This window comes from Falco cherrug, chromosome 3 (genome assembly GCF_023634085.1).
Source record: "Falco cherrug isolate bFalChe1 chromosome 3, bFalChe1.pri, whole genome shotgun sequence".
NCBI lineage: Eukaryota > Metazoa > Chordata > Aves > Falconiformes > Falconidae > Falco > Falco cherrug.
In genome coordinates, this window is record NC_073699.1 from 20,211,345 (window position 1) to 20,234,589 (window position 23,245).

General features: G+C 43.0%; 2 protein-coding genes across 2 annotated transcripts in view; one reads left to right on the top strand and one right to left on the bottom strand.

Moving 5' to 3' along the window:
• SNTB1 (syntrophin beta 1) overlaps positions 1-21,451 on the top strand; it is a 116,041-nt gene extending 94,590 nt beyond the window's left edge. Inside the window, exons 4-7 of the mRNA XM_055705629.1 lie at positions 8,533-8,672; positions 15,233-15,429; positions 17,161-17,351; positions 18,652-21,451. Coding sequence (XP_055561604.1) covers positions 8,533-8,672; positions 15,233-15,429; positions 17,161-17,351; positions 18,652-18,744 — 621 coding nt within the window. The 3' untranslated portion in view covers positions 18,745-21,451. The remainder of the gene's footprint in view (positions 1-8,532; positions 8,673-15,232; positions 15,430-17,160; positions 17,352-18,651) is intronic.
• Positions 20,447-23,245, bottom strand: part of MTBP (MDM2 binding protein) — a 34,960-nt gene continuing 32,161 nt past the window's right edge. The window contains exon 23 of the transcript XR_008731477.1: positions 20,447-21,841. The gene's annotated coding sequence lies outside the window, so the exon portion shown is untranslated. The remainder of the gene's footprint in view (positions 21,842-23,245) is intronic.

Below are 23,245 nucleotides of genomic sequence, written 5' to 3' on the forward strand. Positions count from 1 at the left end.
TAACTGTATCCATTCTCGAGCAGTTGCATAGCAGATGTTGTAGAGCTTCCAAAGCTCCCGTCTGTTGTCTTGCCTCCCTTTTCTCCTGTGGCTGACCCTGATGTGCAAAATAGCTCCACGGATTGAAGGGGAAGATACGCAGTCTTTCTTAGTGTTTCCTAGGGCAAACCTGGCTTACTGGAGGGACTACTTCATTTTAAAGGGAAGTACGAGGATTATTGTGCTTTGAGGTCCAGTGATTATTTTGAAGACAACACAGCTGCTCATCTGTCTCAGAACTGAGCTGTGTCTTAGAGGTACAGTTCCTCCCACGTTTTAATTCTGTGATTTTTATTTAAATATTTATTAAACTTCAGGCAGCTGCTATCACCAGCTTTTTGGTGATATGTTCATGAGATGTGTTTCAGAATGCAAGTTTGCAGCTGTTCTCGCTTGCAGTCTGAAGAGCCCAGACGCCTCATAGATAAGCCATACATGAACACACAACAGACTCAAAGGTGTCTGCTAATAGCATCTTCACTTTTATCCTGAATGTTGGTGTAAGGGTGCTGGAAAAGAGAGATTGCTGGGTGAAACACAGGCGCTGGTAGGTCAAACACAGTTGCTGGCAGGTCATGGACATAGGTAATTGTGATTGCCTCCACTTTTGCAGATGTTTCTTCTTTTAAATTGCGGCTTTGTGCTCACCTCCACTCTTCAGGCTTCCCATTCATTTGTTCAATCAGTGTAACTGATTAGAAAAGCCTGAGGTTAATGGTCTTTCCTTCCTTTTTTTCTTCCTTCCCCTGTGTCTCTTTTATAAGCAATACTTAAAATGCGACCTCTTTCAACACAGGTTGGTCCCCAGTCAGACTGGCTTTGGAGGTCAGTTGGACTGTAGCTCTCCACTGTCTCTTGATGAGCCTTAGTGGCCAGTGGAGCTGGTCTGTTCTGACCTTCCCCCGTGTATCTGTCCTTGTGACTTACAGGTTGGGCAGATATTTTTTGCCACAGCCCCTGAGTGATGAAATGTCCTCTTCCTTTCCCTGCTCTCCCCTGGCAATTTCTGAGAAAAAATAAAAAGGAAGAAAAAAAATAATAGCAAAGTGCAGGTTTTTCTACAGAGATTATTTAGCTCAGCACTATCTTTTCAGGAGTGGACCTTTGCTGTTTGCAAAGCCTTGCTATCATAAATTACTACTACTTAATTTCAGGCAGTGCTGTCACGGTCTGAAGAAGGTGCTATATAGGAGAAAATGTGTTTTACTCAGAAAACATCAGAATACTTCTTAAAACGCAATAAAGTTCCTTTCACCTTCTCTAAGATGAAAAGCAATCACTGTCTTTAGCAAATGGTGTGGGACATTTACTCTCCTGTGTATAGTGCCTGTTTGCCCTTCCCTGGAAAGATCCCTGATGTTATCAGAAAGTCTGTGGTTGTATTGCAAAAAAACTCTTACTACAGACCTTCAAGTCTCAACTTAATGCTCTAGCAAAATGATCCTGGGTTATGGTAGAGGTTTCTAAAATAGATGAATTACCTTTTTTTTTTTCCCCTTTTTGAGTCCCATGGAGTTGGATTTCTGTGTATTTAGTTAACCAGTTTCAGTGGACCCATTAATCAGAAGAAAGAGAACACATCAGGATTTTAAACTTCTCTCATGCAGGTGTGCAATATATTTTTACTTAAGGTACAGTGAATGAAGCTTATGTGATGCTGGATTTTCCATTCCTTACATTCCTTATCTTTTGCAAGGAATCCACTGCAAAGGAAATCCAGAGTGTTAAACTCTATATAGTCAGAAGGATCAAGGATACACCTTTTATACAGCTCTAAATCATTTAAGGTACAAGGTAACTACAAATCATTCTGCAAACCCTTAAACTGCAATAACCATTTTATATGACTACTGCATTTATATTGATGCAACATTCATGCGACACAAATACATGAAAAACTGCATGGGTATGGAATAATTGTAGAACTAACTTTAAATTAAGGGCAACCTAAATGATGGCTTTCTGATCCAGATCTGGACTGCTTCTTTCATTAATTTCCGGTGTTTTATAACCTCAGGAAATAATATAGGTTGGAAAGGAGTTTTTACGGTTCAGCCCCCCTTCTCTAAGCAGTGCCAAGTAGACCAGCCTGCTTAGGGCCCTGCCCAGTCATATTGCAAGTATCATCTCAATCATTTCACAGTCTGTTCCAGTGTTTGACCACCATGACATGCTGAAAAAGTTTCTCTGAGTATCAAAATCAGAATCTCCCTTGTTTCAGCTTGTGGTTATTGAATCCCATCCTCTCACTGTGCACCTTCAAGAAGAATTTGTCTCCCATCTTCTCTGTAGCATAGGAGACATGCAGCCCTCCAGGCTTGTTTCCCAAGGGCCTAGTCCAAAAACGCAGAGTCATTAGAAAACAGCAAGCTCTGGAGCAAACCTTCACTACAGAACTGGGATTGGGCATACTTGTTTGGCTGTAGGAAAGGTCTCAGATCACCTACTCTTCTCATATGTGAGAGTACAGAGGGCTGAGGTGCTTCTCTTGACATTTAGAGGCGTTTGGTTATGAGCCAGAGCTGTTTAAAAATCCTGTAAATCCAGAGAGTCAGGGCATTGGCCTGAACATATTGCCATGCTGGCGTGGTTGACTCCTACTTTTGATAAAAGTTGGCTTGTGTCTTGTAATTTTAAAGGATAGTTAGAAGGAGTACAGACTTGTCTTGAGAATGGATGTCCTGTCCGTACTCGGCAGTGCCCATAACTAGCTGTTAGTGTATCCCTGGGCTTTGCTCAGGGTAGCGCAAGGGTTGGATCAGCATGGTCCCTGCTGTGGTTCCCACCTGACCTGCCTGGCTTTGGCTGCTTCTACAGCAGCGGCACTATGGCCAAGCATGCGCATCACTCGCTTGCTGCTACCTGCTCAGAGGAGGCAATACTGTGCCCTTTGCAGGCTTTTTGTGTGTGCACTGACTGTAAGCCAGATCTGGTAACGGCACAAGCCACCTTTGAGCTATCACTGAGGTCAAAGAGAGGGAAGAACAAAACCAGATACATTTTCATTAGCTTCCCACCCCCCCCAAACAATGTGCACATTATTTCCTGTTTAAAACTACAAAGTTTAGCAGTAAAACACATCGCATCCACGTGTGGCGTGGGAGGTGTTGATATCCTCTGCCTACGGCTGTCACTTACACCCACTTCTGCATTGCAAATTGTCTCCCGTTAAATGAGCTCACAGAAATACCAGCATTGTTTCATATGCTGGGGTTTGCATGATGTATTTCTGCATCACTGCTGTTTGTCTTGCAAAAATCCTTTTCAGTCCCAGCTGTTATTTTCAGGAACTGACAAGTAGGTTTCTGTAAATGAATAAAATTTATTCTGAACATGGATGTAACCCCTCATGAAAAGACAGCAAAAAGGCAAGAAATACGTAGCAGAACATACCCCAGCCTGTATTGAAGCTGGCAGTTGTCAGCACAGAGAGATTTTAAGTGAAGGAGGAGGGAAAATAGCAAGAAAAAGGTTTCTGAAGATTCTTTCTTGGTTTCTCCTTGTGTTCTCTGTGTGGGGTGGTGGTGTGGCTCTGGGATTTGGGACAGGGTGATGGAAAAGGGAGTTAAACCAGTTACTGTAGCATAAACTTGCTACCTTTGTGGTGGTTATCTGAAAGGCCTGGATACTTGCTGCTGTGGTCTGCTGGCAGTATATGATTTGTTTACTAAACAGGGAATGTAATTGAAATGTCCCTTTTGAGTTAATGAAAATATAAAACAGCTTTCCAGAGTAGACTGAGGACTCTAATTATCTGTGAGCCTCATAGATTAAAAGTGTTCTTTCATCCATTTCTGGCAGCCTGAAGTAGATGAATAACTGAAATTCAAATAAAAACCTTAGGAAAAAGAGACCTGGAAGATGAAAGAGCAAAGGGCCAAACCATTTGTAAAAGCATGTATCTCCATTGAGATGCCCGTTGTCTTTATGGCAACTAATTATATGTGAAAACTATGAAAGGTTTGGAAGCTGTCATACCCATTAAAGGGGCCAGGGGTCTCCATTGCCTGCGGGAAAAACACGCTGGCTCCTCTCTGAAATATCGTTGGCTGTGTATCAGAGGAGTTACTCTTTAAGGGTACATTGCAAGCAGTGGCCTTAAGCACGTGACCAGTTGCCAGAAAACTGGCAGAAGCAGTCATACAGGTAGTGTTGAGCTTGCTACGTCATTATTTGCAGAGTCAGTCCTTCAGACCACAGATCCAGCCCTAAAACAAAGCCTGGAGCAACGCTGCCCCACCATGCAAAGGCATCCAGAAGCAGCCAGAGCTCAGGTACATCCTCGGGATGGTGGGGTCTGGTGTGTCCTAATGCTGTGTGAGCTGTCTGCTTTCTGCATTGAAGCACTTTTGTTCTTGTGTCAGCCGAAGGCTGGTGAACAAACCTCCGTGTAGCTGCTGAAATACAGCAGCCAATCTTGCGCACTTTTTGTCCACCTTCCCATTTGCGTCTGTTCCTGCTGTGAGTGTTACAGCAGCACTTGCCTCCCCAGCTGAGACCGTGGTGTCAGTATGGAAATGCAGAGCATTCAGGCTGACTTTGTAGAGGAAGCCTGTGATCAAGTAAGACATGAACGCAGGTCTCCCCCGGTGTCATTCCAGGCCCAACCATCACACTGTTACACACACACACACCAAAAAAAAAAAGTTTCATCCCTGCTGCACATGAAATATTTTCTGAATTTGGAAGGGTAAACCAGAGGGATGCACACAGGAAAAAGCGGGGTTTGCACTTCACAGGGTTAGTATATGAGGAGCAAAAAAGGTTTGCGAGCAGCAAAAAGGATGCTTCACCTCACTTGGTTGTTTTTTTTTGTTAGAATATGTTCTTCCTTTTCAGGTTTGTACTTGAAGACTTTGATCTAGGGGCGCAGTGTGTCTAGGAAAGAAAAAAAGAAGTTTGCTTCTGGTGTAAACATTTACAGCTTTGTGGACTTGAAGTGGAATTTCACCTGAGAATACAATCAGTGACCTCAGCTGAGATGAGCAGAGCGTGGAGAGGGGGCACTCGTACCTGTTACTTGGTGTTACCTGAACAGCGCCCAGAAGGCCAGCAAAAAGTTTGCTGATTCATTTTGTTGTGGTAGGAGGTTTGAGGAGTACTGATTTTTTTCTTTCTGTAGTTCTTCTAGATTTGATCTAATATTTTTGACTTTGAAAAAGGGCTGGGTTTGACAAGTTTTTAGAGTGGATGGTGATTTTGTCTGCTACGCAGATCAATGCACTTTGAAGTGTGCCCGTGCAAGTGGGAGATGACGTGAAGGAACTGTAGTGCAAGCGCCAGAATTCTGCAATGTTCTGGCTAAGCAGCAGGCCCTAACCATTGTATAAAATGGTGCCTCTGCAGCGTATCTCAAATGATACTTACATTTACTCTTGCAGAAGTTTTCACGTTATCTTTATGATACGTTAGATGTTAAAACCTTTAAAACCTGAACAAACCCTTCACTTAGCTGCCTGTAAGCAACATGGTTTTTGCTTCTCTTTTGTAATTTGCTCTTATGCTCATGCTTGGTATGCCACTTGCTTGCTCTGCATTAATTTACCATGCTGATTTGTTCTGAATATGCCCTGTAGGCTAATGGTATATTTGCAGCCTTTCTTCTTTTGTAAAATTTGCTATTGCCGTTTATGGGACAGCATGTTCTCTTTGACACCTTCCAGAAGTGCCAACTGCCTGTTGAACAGCACGGCATCAGCTGTTAAAGCCTGATGCAAACCCCAGTAAAATCAGGGAACACTAATGCAATTCAAGGTTTTTAAGGAAAGGCAGTATCTTTTATTAGATCAGCTGTTGGAAAAAAACAGACAAGCTTTTGGGCCCACACATCCTTCTTCAGGTCTGAAATAGCAGCAGTATTGCTTATACTGGCATTCCTTAGCAGCGAGGCAGCTATGGTCCCAGCAAGGTTTAAAAAACGTGTTTAAAAGTGTGTGTATTTCATGGCCCTTCTTATTGGGGAGGGCTTCCTAGCAGGACACAGGCAGACATCATTCTCTTCTCTCCCCTTCCCAGTACACACCCTACAAACAGGGAACACATCCTACAAGGAGAGGTAGTAGAAGATCACTTATTCTTGAGAAAAACTCTTCAATACCTTATGACCAAGCCACATCATCTCCATAGTCACCCAGCTGTTGGGGAGGACTGGGGCAAATCTATGGGCTTTGCTGTGCAGGTGGTAACCGCAGGATCCGTGCTGGAGATCCTGGTTCCTAACGTTTACAGCAAATAGTTGTGGGACAAGCGGGCAAAATGAGTTTTCTTCCCTTTCTTGTGGTTGCTTTAGAGGGAACAGTGTTTCCCAAAGTTTCTGGAGTCACAGTTGCCTGACCAGCCACCCAATAGCAAAGCTTGTGATTGAAAATAGTACACTGGCAGGGTGGTTCTGCAGAAAAGCTGTCAGCAGCTTCCAGTAGTCTTTGGATTGCTTGTGGTTACATAGTCGAAAAATAAGAAATAACAAACAGCCCAGTATACTGCCTGCTTACTCCTGCAGATTATGGATCTCAACATCCTTTGTCATCCTATGAGAGATTTCATATTATCTTCCTTTTTTCTTTTCTGGAAATCTTCAAAAGTATATAATAAAATCTTTCTAGTTAAAGAACAGAGTCAGATGCTCAAAAATTAAATGTTAGCGTTAACTGCAACATTTATTAAATGTTAGCATTAACCGTAACATTTATTTCTATATTCCCATGCTAGGAACTGTGGTGTTAACTGTAGTTAATAACTGGTATTAAGAAGCTAAGGATGCTTTTTGCTCATGTGAATATTTCCACAGTACACGAGCTGCAAGAACTCTGGATTTTGCATTATTTCAGGAGTGTATCAATAGGTGTGTTAATTATGTGGCTTCTCTCTTCAGCCCTATTTGAAAATGAAAGTTTGCATTTCAAGAAACTATAGCTAAAAGAAAATTGTAATTGATGCTTCTGTAGAAATTAAAAGGATGAACCATTTATGACTTTGGTTAACACATAGACACGAACAACCAATGAGCAGGTAATGCTGTAAACAGGATTGTGATTATTGAAAAAGCGTAATTCAGAAGGAAAAATACTTCTTAGAAATTATGTAGGCCAAAAATCATAGTTTAAGAAGATCTGCTTTGGGCATTGGTGTTCTGGTGTGAAGCTATCTTCGAAGTATAGAAATTCTTAAAAGTATAGAAATTTGTGGGACCCTGTCTTCACATAAAATGCAAGTGTTTCTAATGTGATTCTAACCTGAATCCATCGCTTGAGGCACATTGTACTTAAGGATCTGGATTTCCATTCCTGTCTGTGCCACTCCCAGCCTTTTCAGCCTTTAATTGATCCCTTTTATATGTTTCTCCACCCAGTGATGTGCCCAGTGACACATGCCTGGGGCAAGTAAGCCGGTATCAACCGTAAAACAGAGTAGACAACTGCTGCTCTTTCCCAGAGAAGGTTTTAATGGAGGAGTCATGTAGACAACCGGATTCTCTGGTGAATCACAGAATTTGTTTTGTTCCCTTTAGTACCCAGTAAGATATCTGGGTGGTTTAAAAGCGTTGCTGCAAGTGTTACTGCGTAATCGGGCTTCTTTTTCTTGATGGGCATCAAAAGGAAAACGATGCATCTGCCTGTGAAAGAGAAGAGCATCATTCTCAAAACTAAGACCCTTTCATATTCCCATCTATTTAAAGATACTTCTATGCTACCAGTGTAGAATAAGTAAAACCCAGGATCTGTACTTGGTCCCCCTAACAGTAATTGTGTAGCCATGTGGACTACCACCTGTCTAACGTGCAAAACATGATTCCACATCTGGATTCTGCAGCCAGTACAGGGCTCCGATGACCCAGTCTTCAGACATCTTCTACATATGGGTTTGAAATGCAGACACAGGTCCATCACTGAGTCAATGCTTCAGATCAATCCCATGTTTAAGTTGGATTTCTTTATAAATTGGCACTTGTAAAACTGGAAGAATGGTATGAACGAAGGAGAAGCAGTGAAAAAGTGAACTGCTGCGGAAAAAAGCATCTGGTCCCAGCCCACTATTTTTTACTACCTGACACTCTTCTTTAATAGTGATGATGTTGCAGCTTTTTTTGCTCACGAAAATAGAAACAAGAGCAGCAGTGTCCAGCACTCAAGTGAATGAGCCAGCTACACATGAATTGGTACACATTATAAATACGCATTTGAAGTTTTTTCATGAATACCTCAGCTAAATAACAGCCATCCCTGTCTCGGTGTTCTTCCGCTACTGCATTTGTGGAGTAGCCTATAAAGAGAGCTGGAAATGGCAGTGCTAATGAGAACAGCATATGTCACTGCACTTCACTCCTTCTCTTCTGCAGCTGGTTATAAATTCGGGTGGGAGATATCAAAAAGCCAAAGACATAAAACTCTTTTTTGTTCATTATCTCACCCAGGACTCAACATGTTCGTATCGTCAGGCTTTACATGATGGTAGCTTTGTCTTTTCTTGTTTCACTGAGACTTTGCTCTTTTTCAGGTGCCAGGAGACAACGAGAAGCACTGGAAGCCAGTGTTAGTGGTCTTGACAGAGAAAGACCTCTTGATTTATGAGAGCATGCCACGGATGAAGGAGGCTTGGTTCAGCCCTCTGCATACCTACCCCCTGCTAGCCACCAGGTACCTGTGGTTTTTTATTATGACTGCTTCAAGACTGGTGGGAACTGCTGAGTCAGCCAGGAACAGGTATAGCTGGTACACAGCTATATATCATACTTGAAATGTTGTGGTTTGAGAAGCAGATTCTTCTTCAGTGGGCTGATGTGCTCAGCTTAACTTCTTTCTTCTCCATTTCGAGTTCTGGCTGAGGGTGATGGCCAGAAGGATTATGGATGTGGCCATTTGGCCCAGATCCAGAGGCAGGAGTGCTGAAAAAGCCAAGAGTTCAATCTCCTGAAATTTCTCAGTGTGCAGACCTGAGGGCTTGGCAGAAGCACTCAGATTTGCAGCTGGTCCTCCAGGCTGAAAAAAAATGAAATTGTTGCCCTGAGTTGGATGTGCCATTGTGGCAGTTCTGCACCACTAGTTTGAGGCTTTTGAAGGGTTGCACATGTGATGGAGACGCTTAATTTCAGCACAACTTCTGTTCCTGCTCTAGCGAACGAATTCCTGGCTTTTTTAGCTTAAAATTGTGAGGTTGGAAGACACATGCTTGAATCTAGGTCGGAAATAACCATCTGCATTATTTCGAGGGTATCCATCGACACTAATTCAGAGACGGCTTTCCCATGGTTGTCTTTATGCAGTGGAAACTGTCTGTGCTTCTTGATGTGAATCTTAATCACGTTTCTTTGCCAGTATGGTCAAAGGGCTTGAGAAAGAGCTGCTCTGCCATTGATTTGGCCTTGCTACAGGCCTCTATTATACCATTTTCAATGAGTTCTCAGTCAGAAGGGCTTGCTGTACATGGCCAAAGGCAGCGGGTCTCTTACTGCACTCTCATTAGTTAATTTTTGTTCTCGGTCTCTCGGTTTAGTTCTCTCCCTAAATGAGCTAAGGCTTTGCTGCTAAATCATTATAATAATAAATAAAAAAAATTGAACTCTGGGAATTACACTGATGGTTGTTTTGTCCCAGTCTACCTACCCGTGATGGAGTTTCAGACTCCCTCGCACGCCAGCTTCTGACTCACGCTTTGTTACTGTAACTTAAGGCAGCAGCCCCAAGCTTCGCAGCTTGCAGCCTGCTGCGCACTATGCCGGTGAATGCTGATGATTCCTGATGAAAACTGAGTCTGAGTAAGGTGTTGGAGCCGGAGCCAAAGGCTGTGTCCAGGTGTGTCACTAAGCCTTAGAGTTTGTAAAGCAAGAGCACCACAGCAGAGGGTGATGTTTCTCCCCCTCTTTGCTTTGGGATGTCATTTGTGCATGGACCCAACTCCTCCTCTAAGTGACTGGACATCCCGCAGCGCAGCCTGCCCCCTTCCTGCCCACACGTCATCACGTGTAAAGACAGCCCTTTGGTGGGTATCGCCAGCCCCCCTCATCAGTGATCACCGATCTGCCACATCAAACAATCTGAGACCTTGTCTTGGAAGGCTTTTTACTGAATTACTTTTTCTCAGGAGTTCAGATTTGATAGCAGACTGGCTTGCCTTGGGTGGGGATAGTCATCTCCCTGTCCAATGGGATTCCTGTGTGAATAGAGCACTGGCCTTCAGGCTGGAGGGGAATGAGAGATTGCTAAGCACAAGTGTCGGGCTGCTGAAGGGCCTTTATAGACTGGGGAAATGGGCTGTAAGAAAGATGGGATGAGGTTCAGAAGAGACAAGTGCTGGGGAATAATCAGCTGCACTGGTTTGGGGTGGAAAATGAGGAACAACATAGTTGCTTTGCTGGGAAGCGTCCTGGCAAAATTGCTTGAATCTACGGTGCTATGTTTTTGAGAGGGGAAAATAAAGACGATCATCTTGGGTTATAGCAGAAGTGTTGTGTGTTAGGCAGATGTAGTAATCATACATAACTACAGAGCATGAGTAAAGCCTCAGGTGATAAACCACCTTCACGTGAGGCACTGCACTTCCAAAAAGATGCAAGTTAGCTGTGGAAGGTCTAGAAGAAAACAATGCAAATGTAAGACCTAGAAAACACTGTCAGTAGGGGAGTACTTGAGAAGCCTTAGTTGTTTAATCTGGAGAGGTCCATGGAAAACATGTCAGCAGTTTTCAAGTATGAAGATGAGACACAAGGAGGACACGGGAGCATGTTCTCCAGGTCCCTCCTGGATACAACAGGGCATAGTTGGCTGCTGTTGCAGCAGGGCAGGTTTGGGTAGGTCCTTGGAAAAACTCGGTGTGCGAATGATGGATCAGATTCTGTAGGAAAGGTGTATGATCCTCATCACTGGGGTCCTTGAAGGATGGGTGATGCTATAATCCTCAGTAGTGTGTTGGCACAGTTAGCCCTGCTCTAGGAAGGGGGATGGGCCGGGTGACCTCCTGAGAACCATTCCAGCCCCATCTCTTTGATCTCTTTCTTACTAATATTGCTGGGAATTCAACACTCAGGCAAAAAGACGACAGATACACAAAACTTGACGCTCAGAATGGAGTCACAGTCTGATAAGTACATATAAACACATGAATCCCCAAGGTGAACAGATTACAGAAATTGACAGATTCCCTAAATCATTACACCTACCGTTTTGGATGATTTTGATTAAAACCCTGCAGGATCCTGCTTTTATGATATATCACACTGAGTACAGTTATACCAAAAAAATACACAGGGTTTGCTCTTGTTATTGACTGCTGTGTTCATGCTTGCTCAGTGATTACCCTCCTTGTGACAGGTTTTTTAATCCCCTCTGTGCATTGATCAGTGCAATTTAGAACTTTTCACCTGGAAAGTTTGCAGACCACATGTTGTAATCTTGGCTGCTCCTGTCTTTCAGATTTTCATGAGTCCTTGGGAAAACATTTTTGCTTAGCTAATGCATATTTGAAAAGCTGCTGAAACTGGAAAACTTCAGTGCCAGATACTGTACAGTCATGCTTAATCTACCCAAGACATAATGAGCAGAGAAAATTGGAAAGTGGTAGAAGGATTACAATCTTCTTACAGTATTTTAACAGCAGAATTTCAACATGCCCTTTTTGTTTGTTGATATGTTTGCCTTCAACCTATAGATGCTATTTAGACCTAAAAATATTTTCCAGTCAGTCTTTCCCAGCTTTGTATGGAATATAGGTAATAGCTCAAATGAAAGTGAGATTAGATTTAAGTTGTTCCTTTAAATCACTGCACCGGGAGGCACAGCAGCTGGCTCATAGCCCTGACTCCAAGGACCTTTTTGTCGTAATCTCTGTTTCAGTGTTTTCTTATGCCTGAATACAGTGCCTCCCTCTAGCATGGGAATGGGGCTTAAGTAATTACATCTTAAATGTTTGCAATCAAATTCTGTTATCTGTCATAGCCAGATATGAAAGGAAAGGGAAAAATAAAAAAAAGGTAGCCTATGTTGGACACTGATTAAAGATTAGATAAGTAGCTTTTGTGTAAAGCTGAGGTCTGTAACTAGAAAGTATTAAAGCAATTTGATAGTTAATGCCATGGCAAGTTGGGGAAGGAGTTTGGGCACTGATTAGTCATCTGTGCAAGCGGGCAGAGAGGCAGGCGGAGAGCACTGGGCTACCCGAGCACCCAGGGGAAGGTGTATGAGATGCTGTGCAAGTTCTCTGCTTGTCTTCCTGGTGGTCATGGCTCCTTCCATGCAGAACTCAGATGAACTGAGAGCATGTGCATAGGTTTGCCCAAAGTACAGCAGTTCGAGAGCAGGTTTCAAGGGCGAACTCAGGGTAAGGAGTGGTTTCAACGTAAGAAAGGTCAGGCGATAGTGGCTTTCTACTGGGCAGAGCTGCGTGACTGTTGATGCACTTGTATCACGGTCTCTTTTGAAATAAATCTCAAATGAGCAGCTGAACACTTGCTTTGAGTGTCAGTGCTGGTTTCACTGTCTTTTTGACGAGGCTATTAGATTTTGCTGTTGCAGGAAATGGTTGAAACTCTTTTCATAGCATTAGGATGAGAAGCAGGTCTTGGTGCATCTCACCCAGAACCAGCACTTCGTGTTGGACCATACCCATCTTGTGATCACACGTGTGCAAAGAATAATGCTAAAAGGGTCCCCAAAACATAGAGAGACAAGGAAAAAATGAGAGAAATTGGAAGTGTCTCCCTGGCTCCCTGAAGCATGCCAAGAGTTGCGTTTTACAGCTGCTGCCTGTTACCTACACGCTGTGCAAACAGACTTGATCGTGACCAACCTTCTCCTGCCCTCTTGTGGCTCTGGCTGCGCTGGGGAGGAGTGCTGGGGCTCCTGCCTGTCCTCACAAACCTCCGTGGGGCCGAGTAACCTTCAGCGACTGAAAGTGAATATTACCAGAGCTGGTCCTGGGGTATCTTTCTGGCTTTGGGGTGCAGCGTGCACCATGCCCACAACCCCCACCGTGGTCAGAGCAACAGGAGGTGGGGGTGAGGGGAAGCCCTCTGTGAAGTTTCTAAGACTATTTTTTGCCCGTTGAGGTATTTTTGTGGTCTTTAGGTTCAAATATCTTTTATGTAAATGAAACAGTTCTCGAGAATGCAACTTCATTAAAGCTTGGGAATCCCTTGACCTGTACCCAAATACATCAGAAGCGACAGCTGGTTCATAAACACTATCAAATGTTCCCATGCATATTTGTCTAGTTCATGTTTAACTGCATGATTTTCCAAAGCAGGGTCTGGAGCTGTATGACAGAAAAACATTTTAAAAAGGGAGACTGCATTTTTAAGGCTGAGGGGGTAATGCAAATGAGAAGGCAGGCAAGGAAGTGTTCATGTTGGATGCGTCCACGTACTTTGATTTGTAAAGTACATCTTCATTCTATCCATGTGCTGAAAAACCTACAATGCCAGTGCTATGGATACAGCATGAAGATGTAGGGGAGCCGGGTGGGGTGGGTGGGGTAGATTTGAAAGGAAATTAAACATTGGGACCATCTGTCTGTCACACATTCAGTATCACAAGTATTTGAAAACAATCTTTAGCACAGCTGGTAAGTACTGTATAAAGGAGAAGGGATGGCCCAGGAAGAAGCTGGAATAGTCTTATTTTTAATTACAAACTTGATGTGATTTTCCAGGCTGCTTTCCCGCAGTTGCTCCCGGTAGCAGAAGGCACCATGAGAGCAGTGGCCATGCCTGCACCTGGGTGACTGGCCGGGCACAGGCAATGGCAGAAGTCACTAGAGATTTCAGTTCCCAGTCTCCTGCCTTGATTATCAAGATGCAGCATCCCCTCAGAGTTTGCACCTCTGACCGGGATACTCTGCATCTTGCTTCCTCCTGGGAACATGAAATCAAGGCAGATGCTCAAAATCCAAAGGAAGTTACCATGAACCTGAACGTGAACAGATCTTGCAAACCTTCTAGCAGAATACAAAAGAAGGACACATCTGTTCAGCACAATGGGCATCCCAAATGTCAGCACGGACTGCCAGGGAATTGGGGAAAATTTCAGATGCTGTGTGGTTAGTGTTTCAATAACTGAAAAGCTAAAGTTGTGTTTTTTCTTTCCTTTCTGCTTTTTTTTTCTTTTCCTATTAAAACATCTCTGTCTGATGGCATACTTCTACAGTGTCAGCTAACAGGCAACTATTCTTCCAGATGGAAAACAATAATTTGAGGGTGAGCAGATGATTAGTATAATCTAATGTTTTATCCTTCAGCACAAGTATTCTACTACAGTGCTACATACATACTTCATAGTCTCATATGAAGTATATTGTTTACCTATAGAAAGGGAAACAGGAGACACAAGACAGAAATAAGCTTCACAGAAGAATTTAATTTTGTGACCCCTTCCTCTGAGGGTTAGTCTCTGGATCTCAGTGACGAGCTCCTCTGGATTGTTCTTTTCAGCTGAATCAGTGTCATGTCCTTGAGTGAATTCTGTATTTACTGTCCACACTTCTGCAGGGGGAAGAAAAACCCCAAACCCAAAAGGGCAGTCTTAAAGAAGAATTAAATATGCGATGTTGATTTTCTCATTCAAAAAATATTCCCTGTGATTAGTGTTTGCCCAGATGAACAAACTTTCCTGGTCACAGATTATCTGTTGATGCCAGGCAAAAAAATGTTAATTGCAGAAAAATGTGAGAGAATTTCAGATTACAAGTAGCTGCAACATTTTGCATTTTACAGGTTCCTTATGGGAAAAGTATACTCAAGACAGTAGTTTTGTATCTGCTTATTAACTTATTTATCCAACAGCATTTATCGTTGAGTTTGTCTGCAGACATTTAAGCTTTATGGCAAATGCCACTTGACAGTGAAAGCTGGATTCAGCTGCCTCATATGAGTGAGCACTGGTATCTGTGTATCAAACCCCATCACCACAGACCAGTTGGTGATTTCTCTCAGTTCCTCACCCACTGTTTTGTGGAATTCATCAGATTTTGGGATGTGCCTATCAAAACCTGCATATCTGGCTGCTTCCGTACTGGCTGCCTTGGACCTCACTTTTCTGAGTGTCACTAGGAGCCACTTGAGGCTCAAATGCAGAGAAGATGCGAGTTCTGCTCCCAGCCACGAGCACTTACGAACATACAGAGCAGAGCTGTGCTCAGTTGGGGATTTTGGTGCAGTGCACTGTGTCAGCATTATAATTCCCTGATGTGTTTTCAAATCCAATTGCAGGTTGGTCCATTCTGGCCCAGGAAAAGGCTCACCGCAGTCGGGAGTGGATCTGTCTTTCGCAACCCGTACTGGTACAAGGCAAGGGATTGAAACGCATCTGTTCAGGACAGAGACTAGCCGAGACCTCTCACTGTGGACGAGAAGTGTAGTGCAGGGCTGCCACAATTCTGCAGAGCTCATCACAGAAATCACCACATGTGAGTAACACCTGCGGTGCTGCATCTCCACCCCTCCTCATGACGCTCACAGGTAGCACAGGCGTCTTCTGCTAGAAAAAACTGCATATTCAGGGTTCTGTGAGCCAGTCCCAGCTGGTGTGGTACCTCTGGCCCAGTGACACAGTCAACTGTCATTCTGATTTTTGGTCTTGTTTTGGGCATGTCGTTTCAGACACAAGTCTGAAGGCTGCCATATAGGGCTGTGTGTCACAGAGGAGTGATCATCAGAGGTTTGTCCAGAAACACACAGAAAAGAGCATTTTTCTGAATTCAGGAGACTCCTGAGCCTGGCACGAGTTTCTCCTGCCGAGGGAGGAGGCAGAGGAGAACTGGGACGTTCGTAAGGGTTAACTGGTCATTTATTCACCTAGTTCTGCTCATTTCAGAAGTGTAAAAAAAGACAAACCAGTCCAATAGTCACATTTTGACGGCTAGTCATTTTTCTCCCTGAACATGGGGATGTCACTTCTCAGCACTTCTGTACATGGAAAATTGACTGGAATAAAAGTAATCAGCTGCAGGTGTTCTGGGGCGATGCCCCATTCGGCCAGGTAGCTGCCAGCCTGGGGTGGCTCTGGGGCTTTGAGGCTGTGCCTTTCTCTTCAGTACCCTTAGGATTTAGGAGTCCTTCCCCCGCCAGCCCTACAGTTGGCAGGGCTGTTGAACATTATCTCCGTGCATTGCCGAAAAATATGAGAGCAAGAGCCGAAGCATAAATCCGCTCCGCGACGAAGGGCAGCTCCAATTTCATGAAGACATTAGGTACAGCCACACGCTGCTGAGCGTGGGGACACCTGCCCGTAGGCTGCCAGGCCGTGTGCCGCGCCGGGAGCTCAGGCTGCTTTGTGAGGGCCTCTGACATGGAAACCAGCCAGAGTGTTCAGTGGGAGCCACCCTGAGGATGTGTCCATCTCCTCAGCACAGGGACACGGATGCCCTTCTTTCCAAAAGCAGGAGGGGAGAGCATCAGCCCGTTCTTTCATCATGGTGCTCTTATCCCAGTGCCAAGGACCCTTCTTAGCAGAATTGTTCACAGGAAAGTGGTGGAAAAGAGAATTTGGGATGTGAACGCCTAAACTTCATTTTTAATTTGGATCATGGCCTATGTTTCTGAGCTGAGGGGAAGATGCAGACTTTCTGCTGCAGTAGCTGTTATATACAATTATCTGGGCTCTTTTTCAATTACCACGACACTAATGAAGACCCAGGAGTGTCTTCATCTTTGTCAAAACACTTTAGGGAAACCCTTTACAGCTTCTAATTTTCTCAGGCATTTTGCGCCACATTTATTGATTTTGGCTATGTCTGTCAGACGTAAGAAGAAGAGTAGCTATGACTTTGTCAGGGTTTGAAGGAAGGAAATGCCAGCCGGAGCCTTATTAAACTTCAGTAGTTTTTTTGGTGTTAGCATGTAGATTTACACTGCAACATAAAGAATGCAGTGAGTAAGTGAAAGGACTGACATCAGCACTGCTACTGCCAAGCACAATTTTAGTCTGTGTGTTTACACCATAACTAACAACCTTGCTTGGCCTTCGCACAACAGAAAGATTTGCAGGTTTACAGTTAGAGCATGATTAGCCCGGGTTTAGGGAAGATTACTTTCCACGAGATAGCGTTGAGATCAAATGTAAACTGCAGATATCTGCAGCCAAATGGAATTTGTTGCTTTTAAGAATGTTACAGACTAGATTTTGTTTCCTTCTCCAGCTTGCACATATAAAAGCCAGGAGTGCCGTTTGACCATCCATTACGAACATGGATTCTCTCTTACAACTGAACCGCAAGATGGTGCCTTCTCTAAGACAATTGCACAATATCCCTACGAAAAACTGAAAATGTCCTCAGATGATGGGATAAGGATGCTTTATTTGGACTTCGGAGGAAAGGATGGAGAAATTGTAAGTACTGTGTTTAGTAAAGGGGTGCATGTTACCATCTCCTTGGTGGTTCTTCAGGCTGTGGGGGTGGAGAAGCACTAAAGGAAGTTGGACTAGATGATTATTGTGGGTCCCTTCCAACTGAAATATTCTATTCTGTTCTGTTCTACTCTAATAACAATTGGCCAGTACCAGGTTCCAGTACCAGTATTTAGATGCCACGCTTTGTAGTACAGCTCGACAATCTGGCTTTAGAAGGAGATAAACTAAAAAGAGAGATAAAATGGTAAAACCATGCAAAGAGGGATGAAAGATTTCTTACTAAATAGTCAGATGTTAGAATATTTGTATGTATCCATTTCCTTTTTTAAATGATTGCAAGTGGAAGATCTTTGGAATGAGATATTATTAATTCCAAAATACACAAAGGGACACTATGACAACAAGCTATGTTTTAGACATTTTTGAACATCTAGTTGCTGCAAAAAATTGAAGACTACAGACGTACTGTCTGCTTAGGCCTCTAAGTTAGCTGTCACAATGCCTAAAAATAAGGTGCTTATTCCTACGAGCACTTTAAATACCATAAATTATGCATGTAAACATGGTCTTTCCTGCCAAATTTTTTTTCAGCAGTGCATGAGCATGCTGGGTGCTTAATTCCTCATGTCATCTTTGATAACATATAGTCTGCAGACTGCTTATTGTCGGGCTTTCAGAAGGGAATTTGGTACTAGCTCTCAATAAATTTGATACATGACTAGTGGAATGGCAAACCTGGTTTGTTTTGATGCGAACCTACTGTTGAAGCTGCTGTCCACGCTGACAAGGCTGTCATGCTTAGCAAGCATGTGGTGAGATCATCTGAACCGTGATTGTGGAAAAAAAAGTCTCACTGCCATTTGTGTGAACAGAGGAGCAGCCACGGTTGCTGAAGGTGCAGTATCCTGGCTGCAGCTGTGACCACCAGCAGATACACCAGGCATTGGATGTGGCAGGCCCACAACCATCCCTGGGCAGAAACAGAGCCTGAAGAGGCATTTGCAGCACCTGATTTAGTTTTCTGCTGCTTACCCAGGTGGATGCAAGCCCAGAGGCACCAGGATCTCATCTGCTGTCAAGATGCTTATTACTTACTTCTAGTAGCCTAAATATTTGCAGCTATATGCAAAGGAAAGACAATATGTTGTAATAAAGGGTTTTTATTAATAGAAGCCTGTTCAAAACACCAGGCAGCAGTTGATCAAATATTCTGTAAATAATTGCTTATTTGAGCTGTAATCTAATCTAATCATTCTCAACTTGCTTTCTGTGCTTTCAGCAACTGGACCTTCATTCCTGTCCAAAACCAATTGTGTTCATCATTCATTCGTTCCTGTCAGCAAAGATTACAAGACTTGGCTTGGTGGCATAATGGGGTACGTCTGTTTCTTCAGAGAAAGATGGAGTGACCATGTTAATCTGAAGCACAGTCAACAGCAGCAACCTGTACCAGCTAGCAACATTCACCAGCTTTGGGTTCAGTACTACGCCTTGGCCGTTTCTGCAGTCTTCCGAGGCCCAGGTTTCATTTTGATCAGCTAAAGAGGTGACGTGACAAGGAAAACAATGGATTTCATTGTAAATAATGGGATTTTTAAATCCCATATGAGACAGTAAAAGTGAGTAGTACCATACGCGTAAATGTTTCAGAATCATTAAATTGTGCCTATTTCAATGCACTTGTTTATACAGAATAAGTCAAGGGCTAAGCAGACAAGAGTGGGTGTTGGTTGTGGTGCAGGCTCAAGGTTGTTTGAGTAGTTCTCCCAACAAGGTTGTCCCACCACCCAAAAGGAAACCATTTCTTCTAACCTGTGCACCGCTTACAGAAGATTTTCCTTCCGGAGCGCTGTCAGAACCTGTTGTTTGAATACCCAGCAGAGCATGCAAACGTGCACCTTGAGTCAGGTGCTCTAAAGCAATACAGCTGTGGTCAGTGAACAGCTGGAGGATGCCTGCCAAGGGGCACTTTCGAATTAAATTACAAAGATATCTTGCGTACATTCCTAGCGATGGAGCCAGAGCAAGCCAGGCTATAGCAGTGTATTGAGAGCCGGCTGTCGGTGGGGCGTAGGTAGGAGCATCCTTCGGTAATGCACACACAGGAGGTATTTTTATAGCGACTTCCCAGAATGGCTTAATGTGTTTCAGCTACCTGAGGTCTCTGGCTCAGGTAAAAGCTCCCTGAACCCGCGCTGAAGCGTGACCTAAGCTTCTGCCAGTACATTCCCATGGCAGTTTTCCAGCTGTGGTGAGCTTCCTGTCCTGCTGCCCCTACTGAGTCACCCGCTCAGCTCTGATGAGGCTGGTTGTGTGGTCTCCATAGCAGAACAAATGTGGGGAGGGAGGAAGCCTTGATTTTTTTGAGGGTTTTCTAGATTAGATTAGAAAAGTTGTTAAAGCAGCTCCAGAACAGTCAGGAAATGCACTGGGGCAGGAGCACGAGCTGTGCTGCCAGAAAAGCCTTAACATGGAACTGCTCCTGTAGCATGACTTGGCAAGTCTGGATTTATTCCTTGCTGGTGAAACTTTAGGAGGTTCACCTCCGTCCCCGTAACTTACTAGTTCCCGTTTAGCACCACAGCGTACTGTTTTAAATCAAAACATGCAAATCACAGAGTTTCAGCCTTGTTCACAGCTACACTGGGCTCGCAGCAGGCAGCAATGCTGACCTTTATAATCAGAGATGATACACACAGCTTGCACCTGGAACTACTAAATTGGCTTCATGTGGTCAGGTGGGAACAGAAAGAAACAGAACAGGCATGGCATTTATGGTGTTCTTACTTGTTAAACAGAACTGCTTTACAGAGGGGTGGTTTTTTGTTTGCTTTTAGAGTTTTGCCCAAAATTCACGCTTTGAAGGACAGAAACTGTACAGAAAGTAATAAATCCAAAGTTTGCGGAAGTTCACCTGTCATTATTACAACACTTCTTTTATTCCTGAGAAAGCTTCAACTTCGCATCACTCGGCTAGCAAAGAGGAAAATTAAAAACAGAGTTTGTTTCCATGTTGCTTTTAAGCTAAGTCTTGAGAATTAAGTGTAAATCATGCTGTTTATTCACAGCATAGGAATTAGTTCTTGGTGGTTTCCATAGGTATCTTAATCACTGAAACTAATTAAAAATTTACAATGATAGGCTGACTTCCCAAATACAGAACATAGTCATCGAAGAACAACAGCTAAATCGCCATGTGGAAGAGCAGCCCTACTCCCAGCACCTCTCACCGGTCAAAAGCAAGCCTGGGAGGGGATTCATCTAGCTGTGAACTTTGGTTTTACTGTCACGGTACTCACTTCAATATTAATTCCTCGTGTAAATTCACAAGGTAGAAGATAACACGTTCCATAACTTAGCAATTAATTTCCAAATGGATATTTCTCATTTAGCAACCACTGCTGTTCACGTGGCTTTCTGTGGCAGTTACTTGGGTCTCCTTTGGCTTGGGAGCTTCTAGGAGAGCAACTTCTGAGAAGCTGAGAGCAGTCGGTACGCTGGGGGACTGGTCTTCGAGTACGAACTCACATCACGTCACCAAGTAAACTGTTGTGTGAAGTTTTTAAAAAGCAAATCAGGACATTTTTATTGCTATTCCAAAGTATAACTTAAAAATTTGGACACAGGCTCCTATGAAAGTTCCAGCGGTTAAAGTGAAAACTTGCATACTGTGGGGTAGGTTAAATACGTATATAAACTATACTGCACTATTTCCTTTTTCCTTTAACACTTACAAATCACTGGAATGTTATACTTAACATGTATGTGCATTGTAAATATTACAAATCCCTGTATTAGTACCAACAATTAAATGATACAATATGTAATCTAAGGTGCTCAGTACTATATGAAGTATAAGTGAATAACTAAACAGTTTGCAAAGAAAATTCATATTATATATATTTATAGAAAAAATAATGATAATTACAGATGCTATTTCTTCATTTTCAGATTTTGGACTGATTCATATTTGGATGGGATAGACAAATGAAATATGAGCCTACTCCACATTTATAAGAGTATAGTGAATATTTATATTTTAGAGGAAAAGAATATATTTAATAAAGTCATTTATTGGATTTTTGTGAGGTGAGCTTACTTTGTACCCAAACAAGCTGTTTGGAGGCTGTCCTTTGGTTTGGGGCCGGGGAAAAATACATTTAAACTTCAGTCATTCTGTTAAGAATTCAGTTACTTGAGAGAACTATTCATCGTATTGATGGAATGACTTTTAAAAATCCAAAATAAAAAAAACGTATTAATGTACTGTCAATGGTGCATTGGTGCTTTCTATTAAGTAAGCTCGGTGTTCGTGCCATAGCAGCGCTGTTGCCGATGGCTGGAAGAGTAAGTACACAGCATTTCTTTTGGCTGCTGGCATTTATTGCAAGGCCACAGGGATGTTCTAGGACAGGCTGCTGAGGCTCACCGGCTGAAGTTACAGTGCTGTCTCTGTTGCTTGTACTTCACTGGGTGGTAAGCGGGAGGGAAAAAAGCGAAAACGGAAAAAGGAAAAAAAAAAAAAGTGTAGAAACTTCTGCCGAAGCTTCTGCATTCAAGGAGAGAGGCCAACACGTGCCTTGCTTAGATATCTTATGGAGGGTTACGGAAAAAAAGATGGTTTTCTTCCCGTCCACTTCAATTCTTAACTTGGTGGCCCAAACAGAAAATCTGACTGTGGGAATTTAAGCATGTTCTTTCAGCGTGACCTGAGATATGGTACACCAGCCCCGTGGGAATCCTAAAAAGGGGTGTGCCAGGGCTTCCCTCTTCTCACAAAACACTGATTGTAAATGGAACAATCTGATCAGAAAGTTTGGATAGCTGCTTCACCGTTAGAAAGACTTGGATGCACATTGGAACATCTGTTACTGGAAAGATGTGATATAACATGTTTGTTAAAAAAATTAACAAAACAAACCAAAGCTGATCTGATCGTGTTCAGGGAAGCATACTGGTGTTTCCTAACAGTCTTGCTCTTTAAGTGGAACTAGGATCCCTCTTAACATACTTCATAAATCGGGACACAACTTTTTACGCCCACAAGTAAATCGCTGCCATGAACGTCATTAGACCTGGTCTAGCTAAATAATGGAGCAAGCGTCCTCTCTTTCTGTGCAAGGTCAGTATTCCTTCTTCCCACACAGTATGTGGCATGCTCCATCCAGCTCCTCACCTTTGGAAGCGCAGCTGATCTGAAGTAGAGGTTGTCTGATTTCCACCTGAGAGACTTCTCAATGTCCTTTTAACCCGTGTTTAAAAGTCAATTGGAGTTTCTGTGGTTTCAGTGGAATCAGAATCTGAGCCTAAACAAATTATGTGCTCCAGACTGCTACACTGTCACTGATCTGTAAATTTATCTAATTTTTCATCAAACTGGCAGGTTTACAACTAGCGGTTTACAGGGGCTATTTACTATATATACACAGGCTATTACTGCAGTATGTATTATGTATCACTATACACACACACACACACACACACTTCCTGTATATACTATTACTATAAAGTAATTGGAATTGTATCTAGAATGGACATTTCTGAATTTGATGGTGACTTTGATTTTAAAGAACAGGTATTAATTATAGAGTAGCAAAATTCTGAGGAACTCAGCGTGCCTGATATAAGTGAACCCCTAGATTAACCAGGGCAAAAGTTTAGTTTAAAAGCAGGAGGGGAAAAACGTTACATATTTAAAGTAACAAAGACAACAACCTCTCATGAATACATCAGCTACTTTTTCCACATAGGATTAGCTTTTCAGTTTGTTTCCTTTGTCAGAATTTCTGTGCTTGTGTAAATAATTAGAGGCATTAGAAAACAAATCCCAGGAGAGAACCATGAATTTGGAAAAGGGAATTTGTGAATCTGGA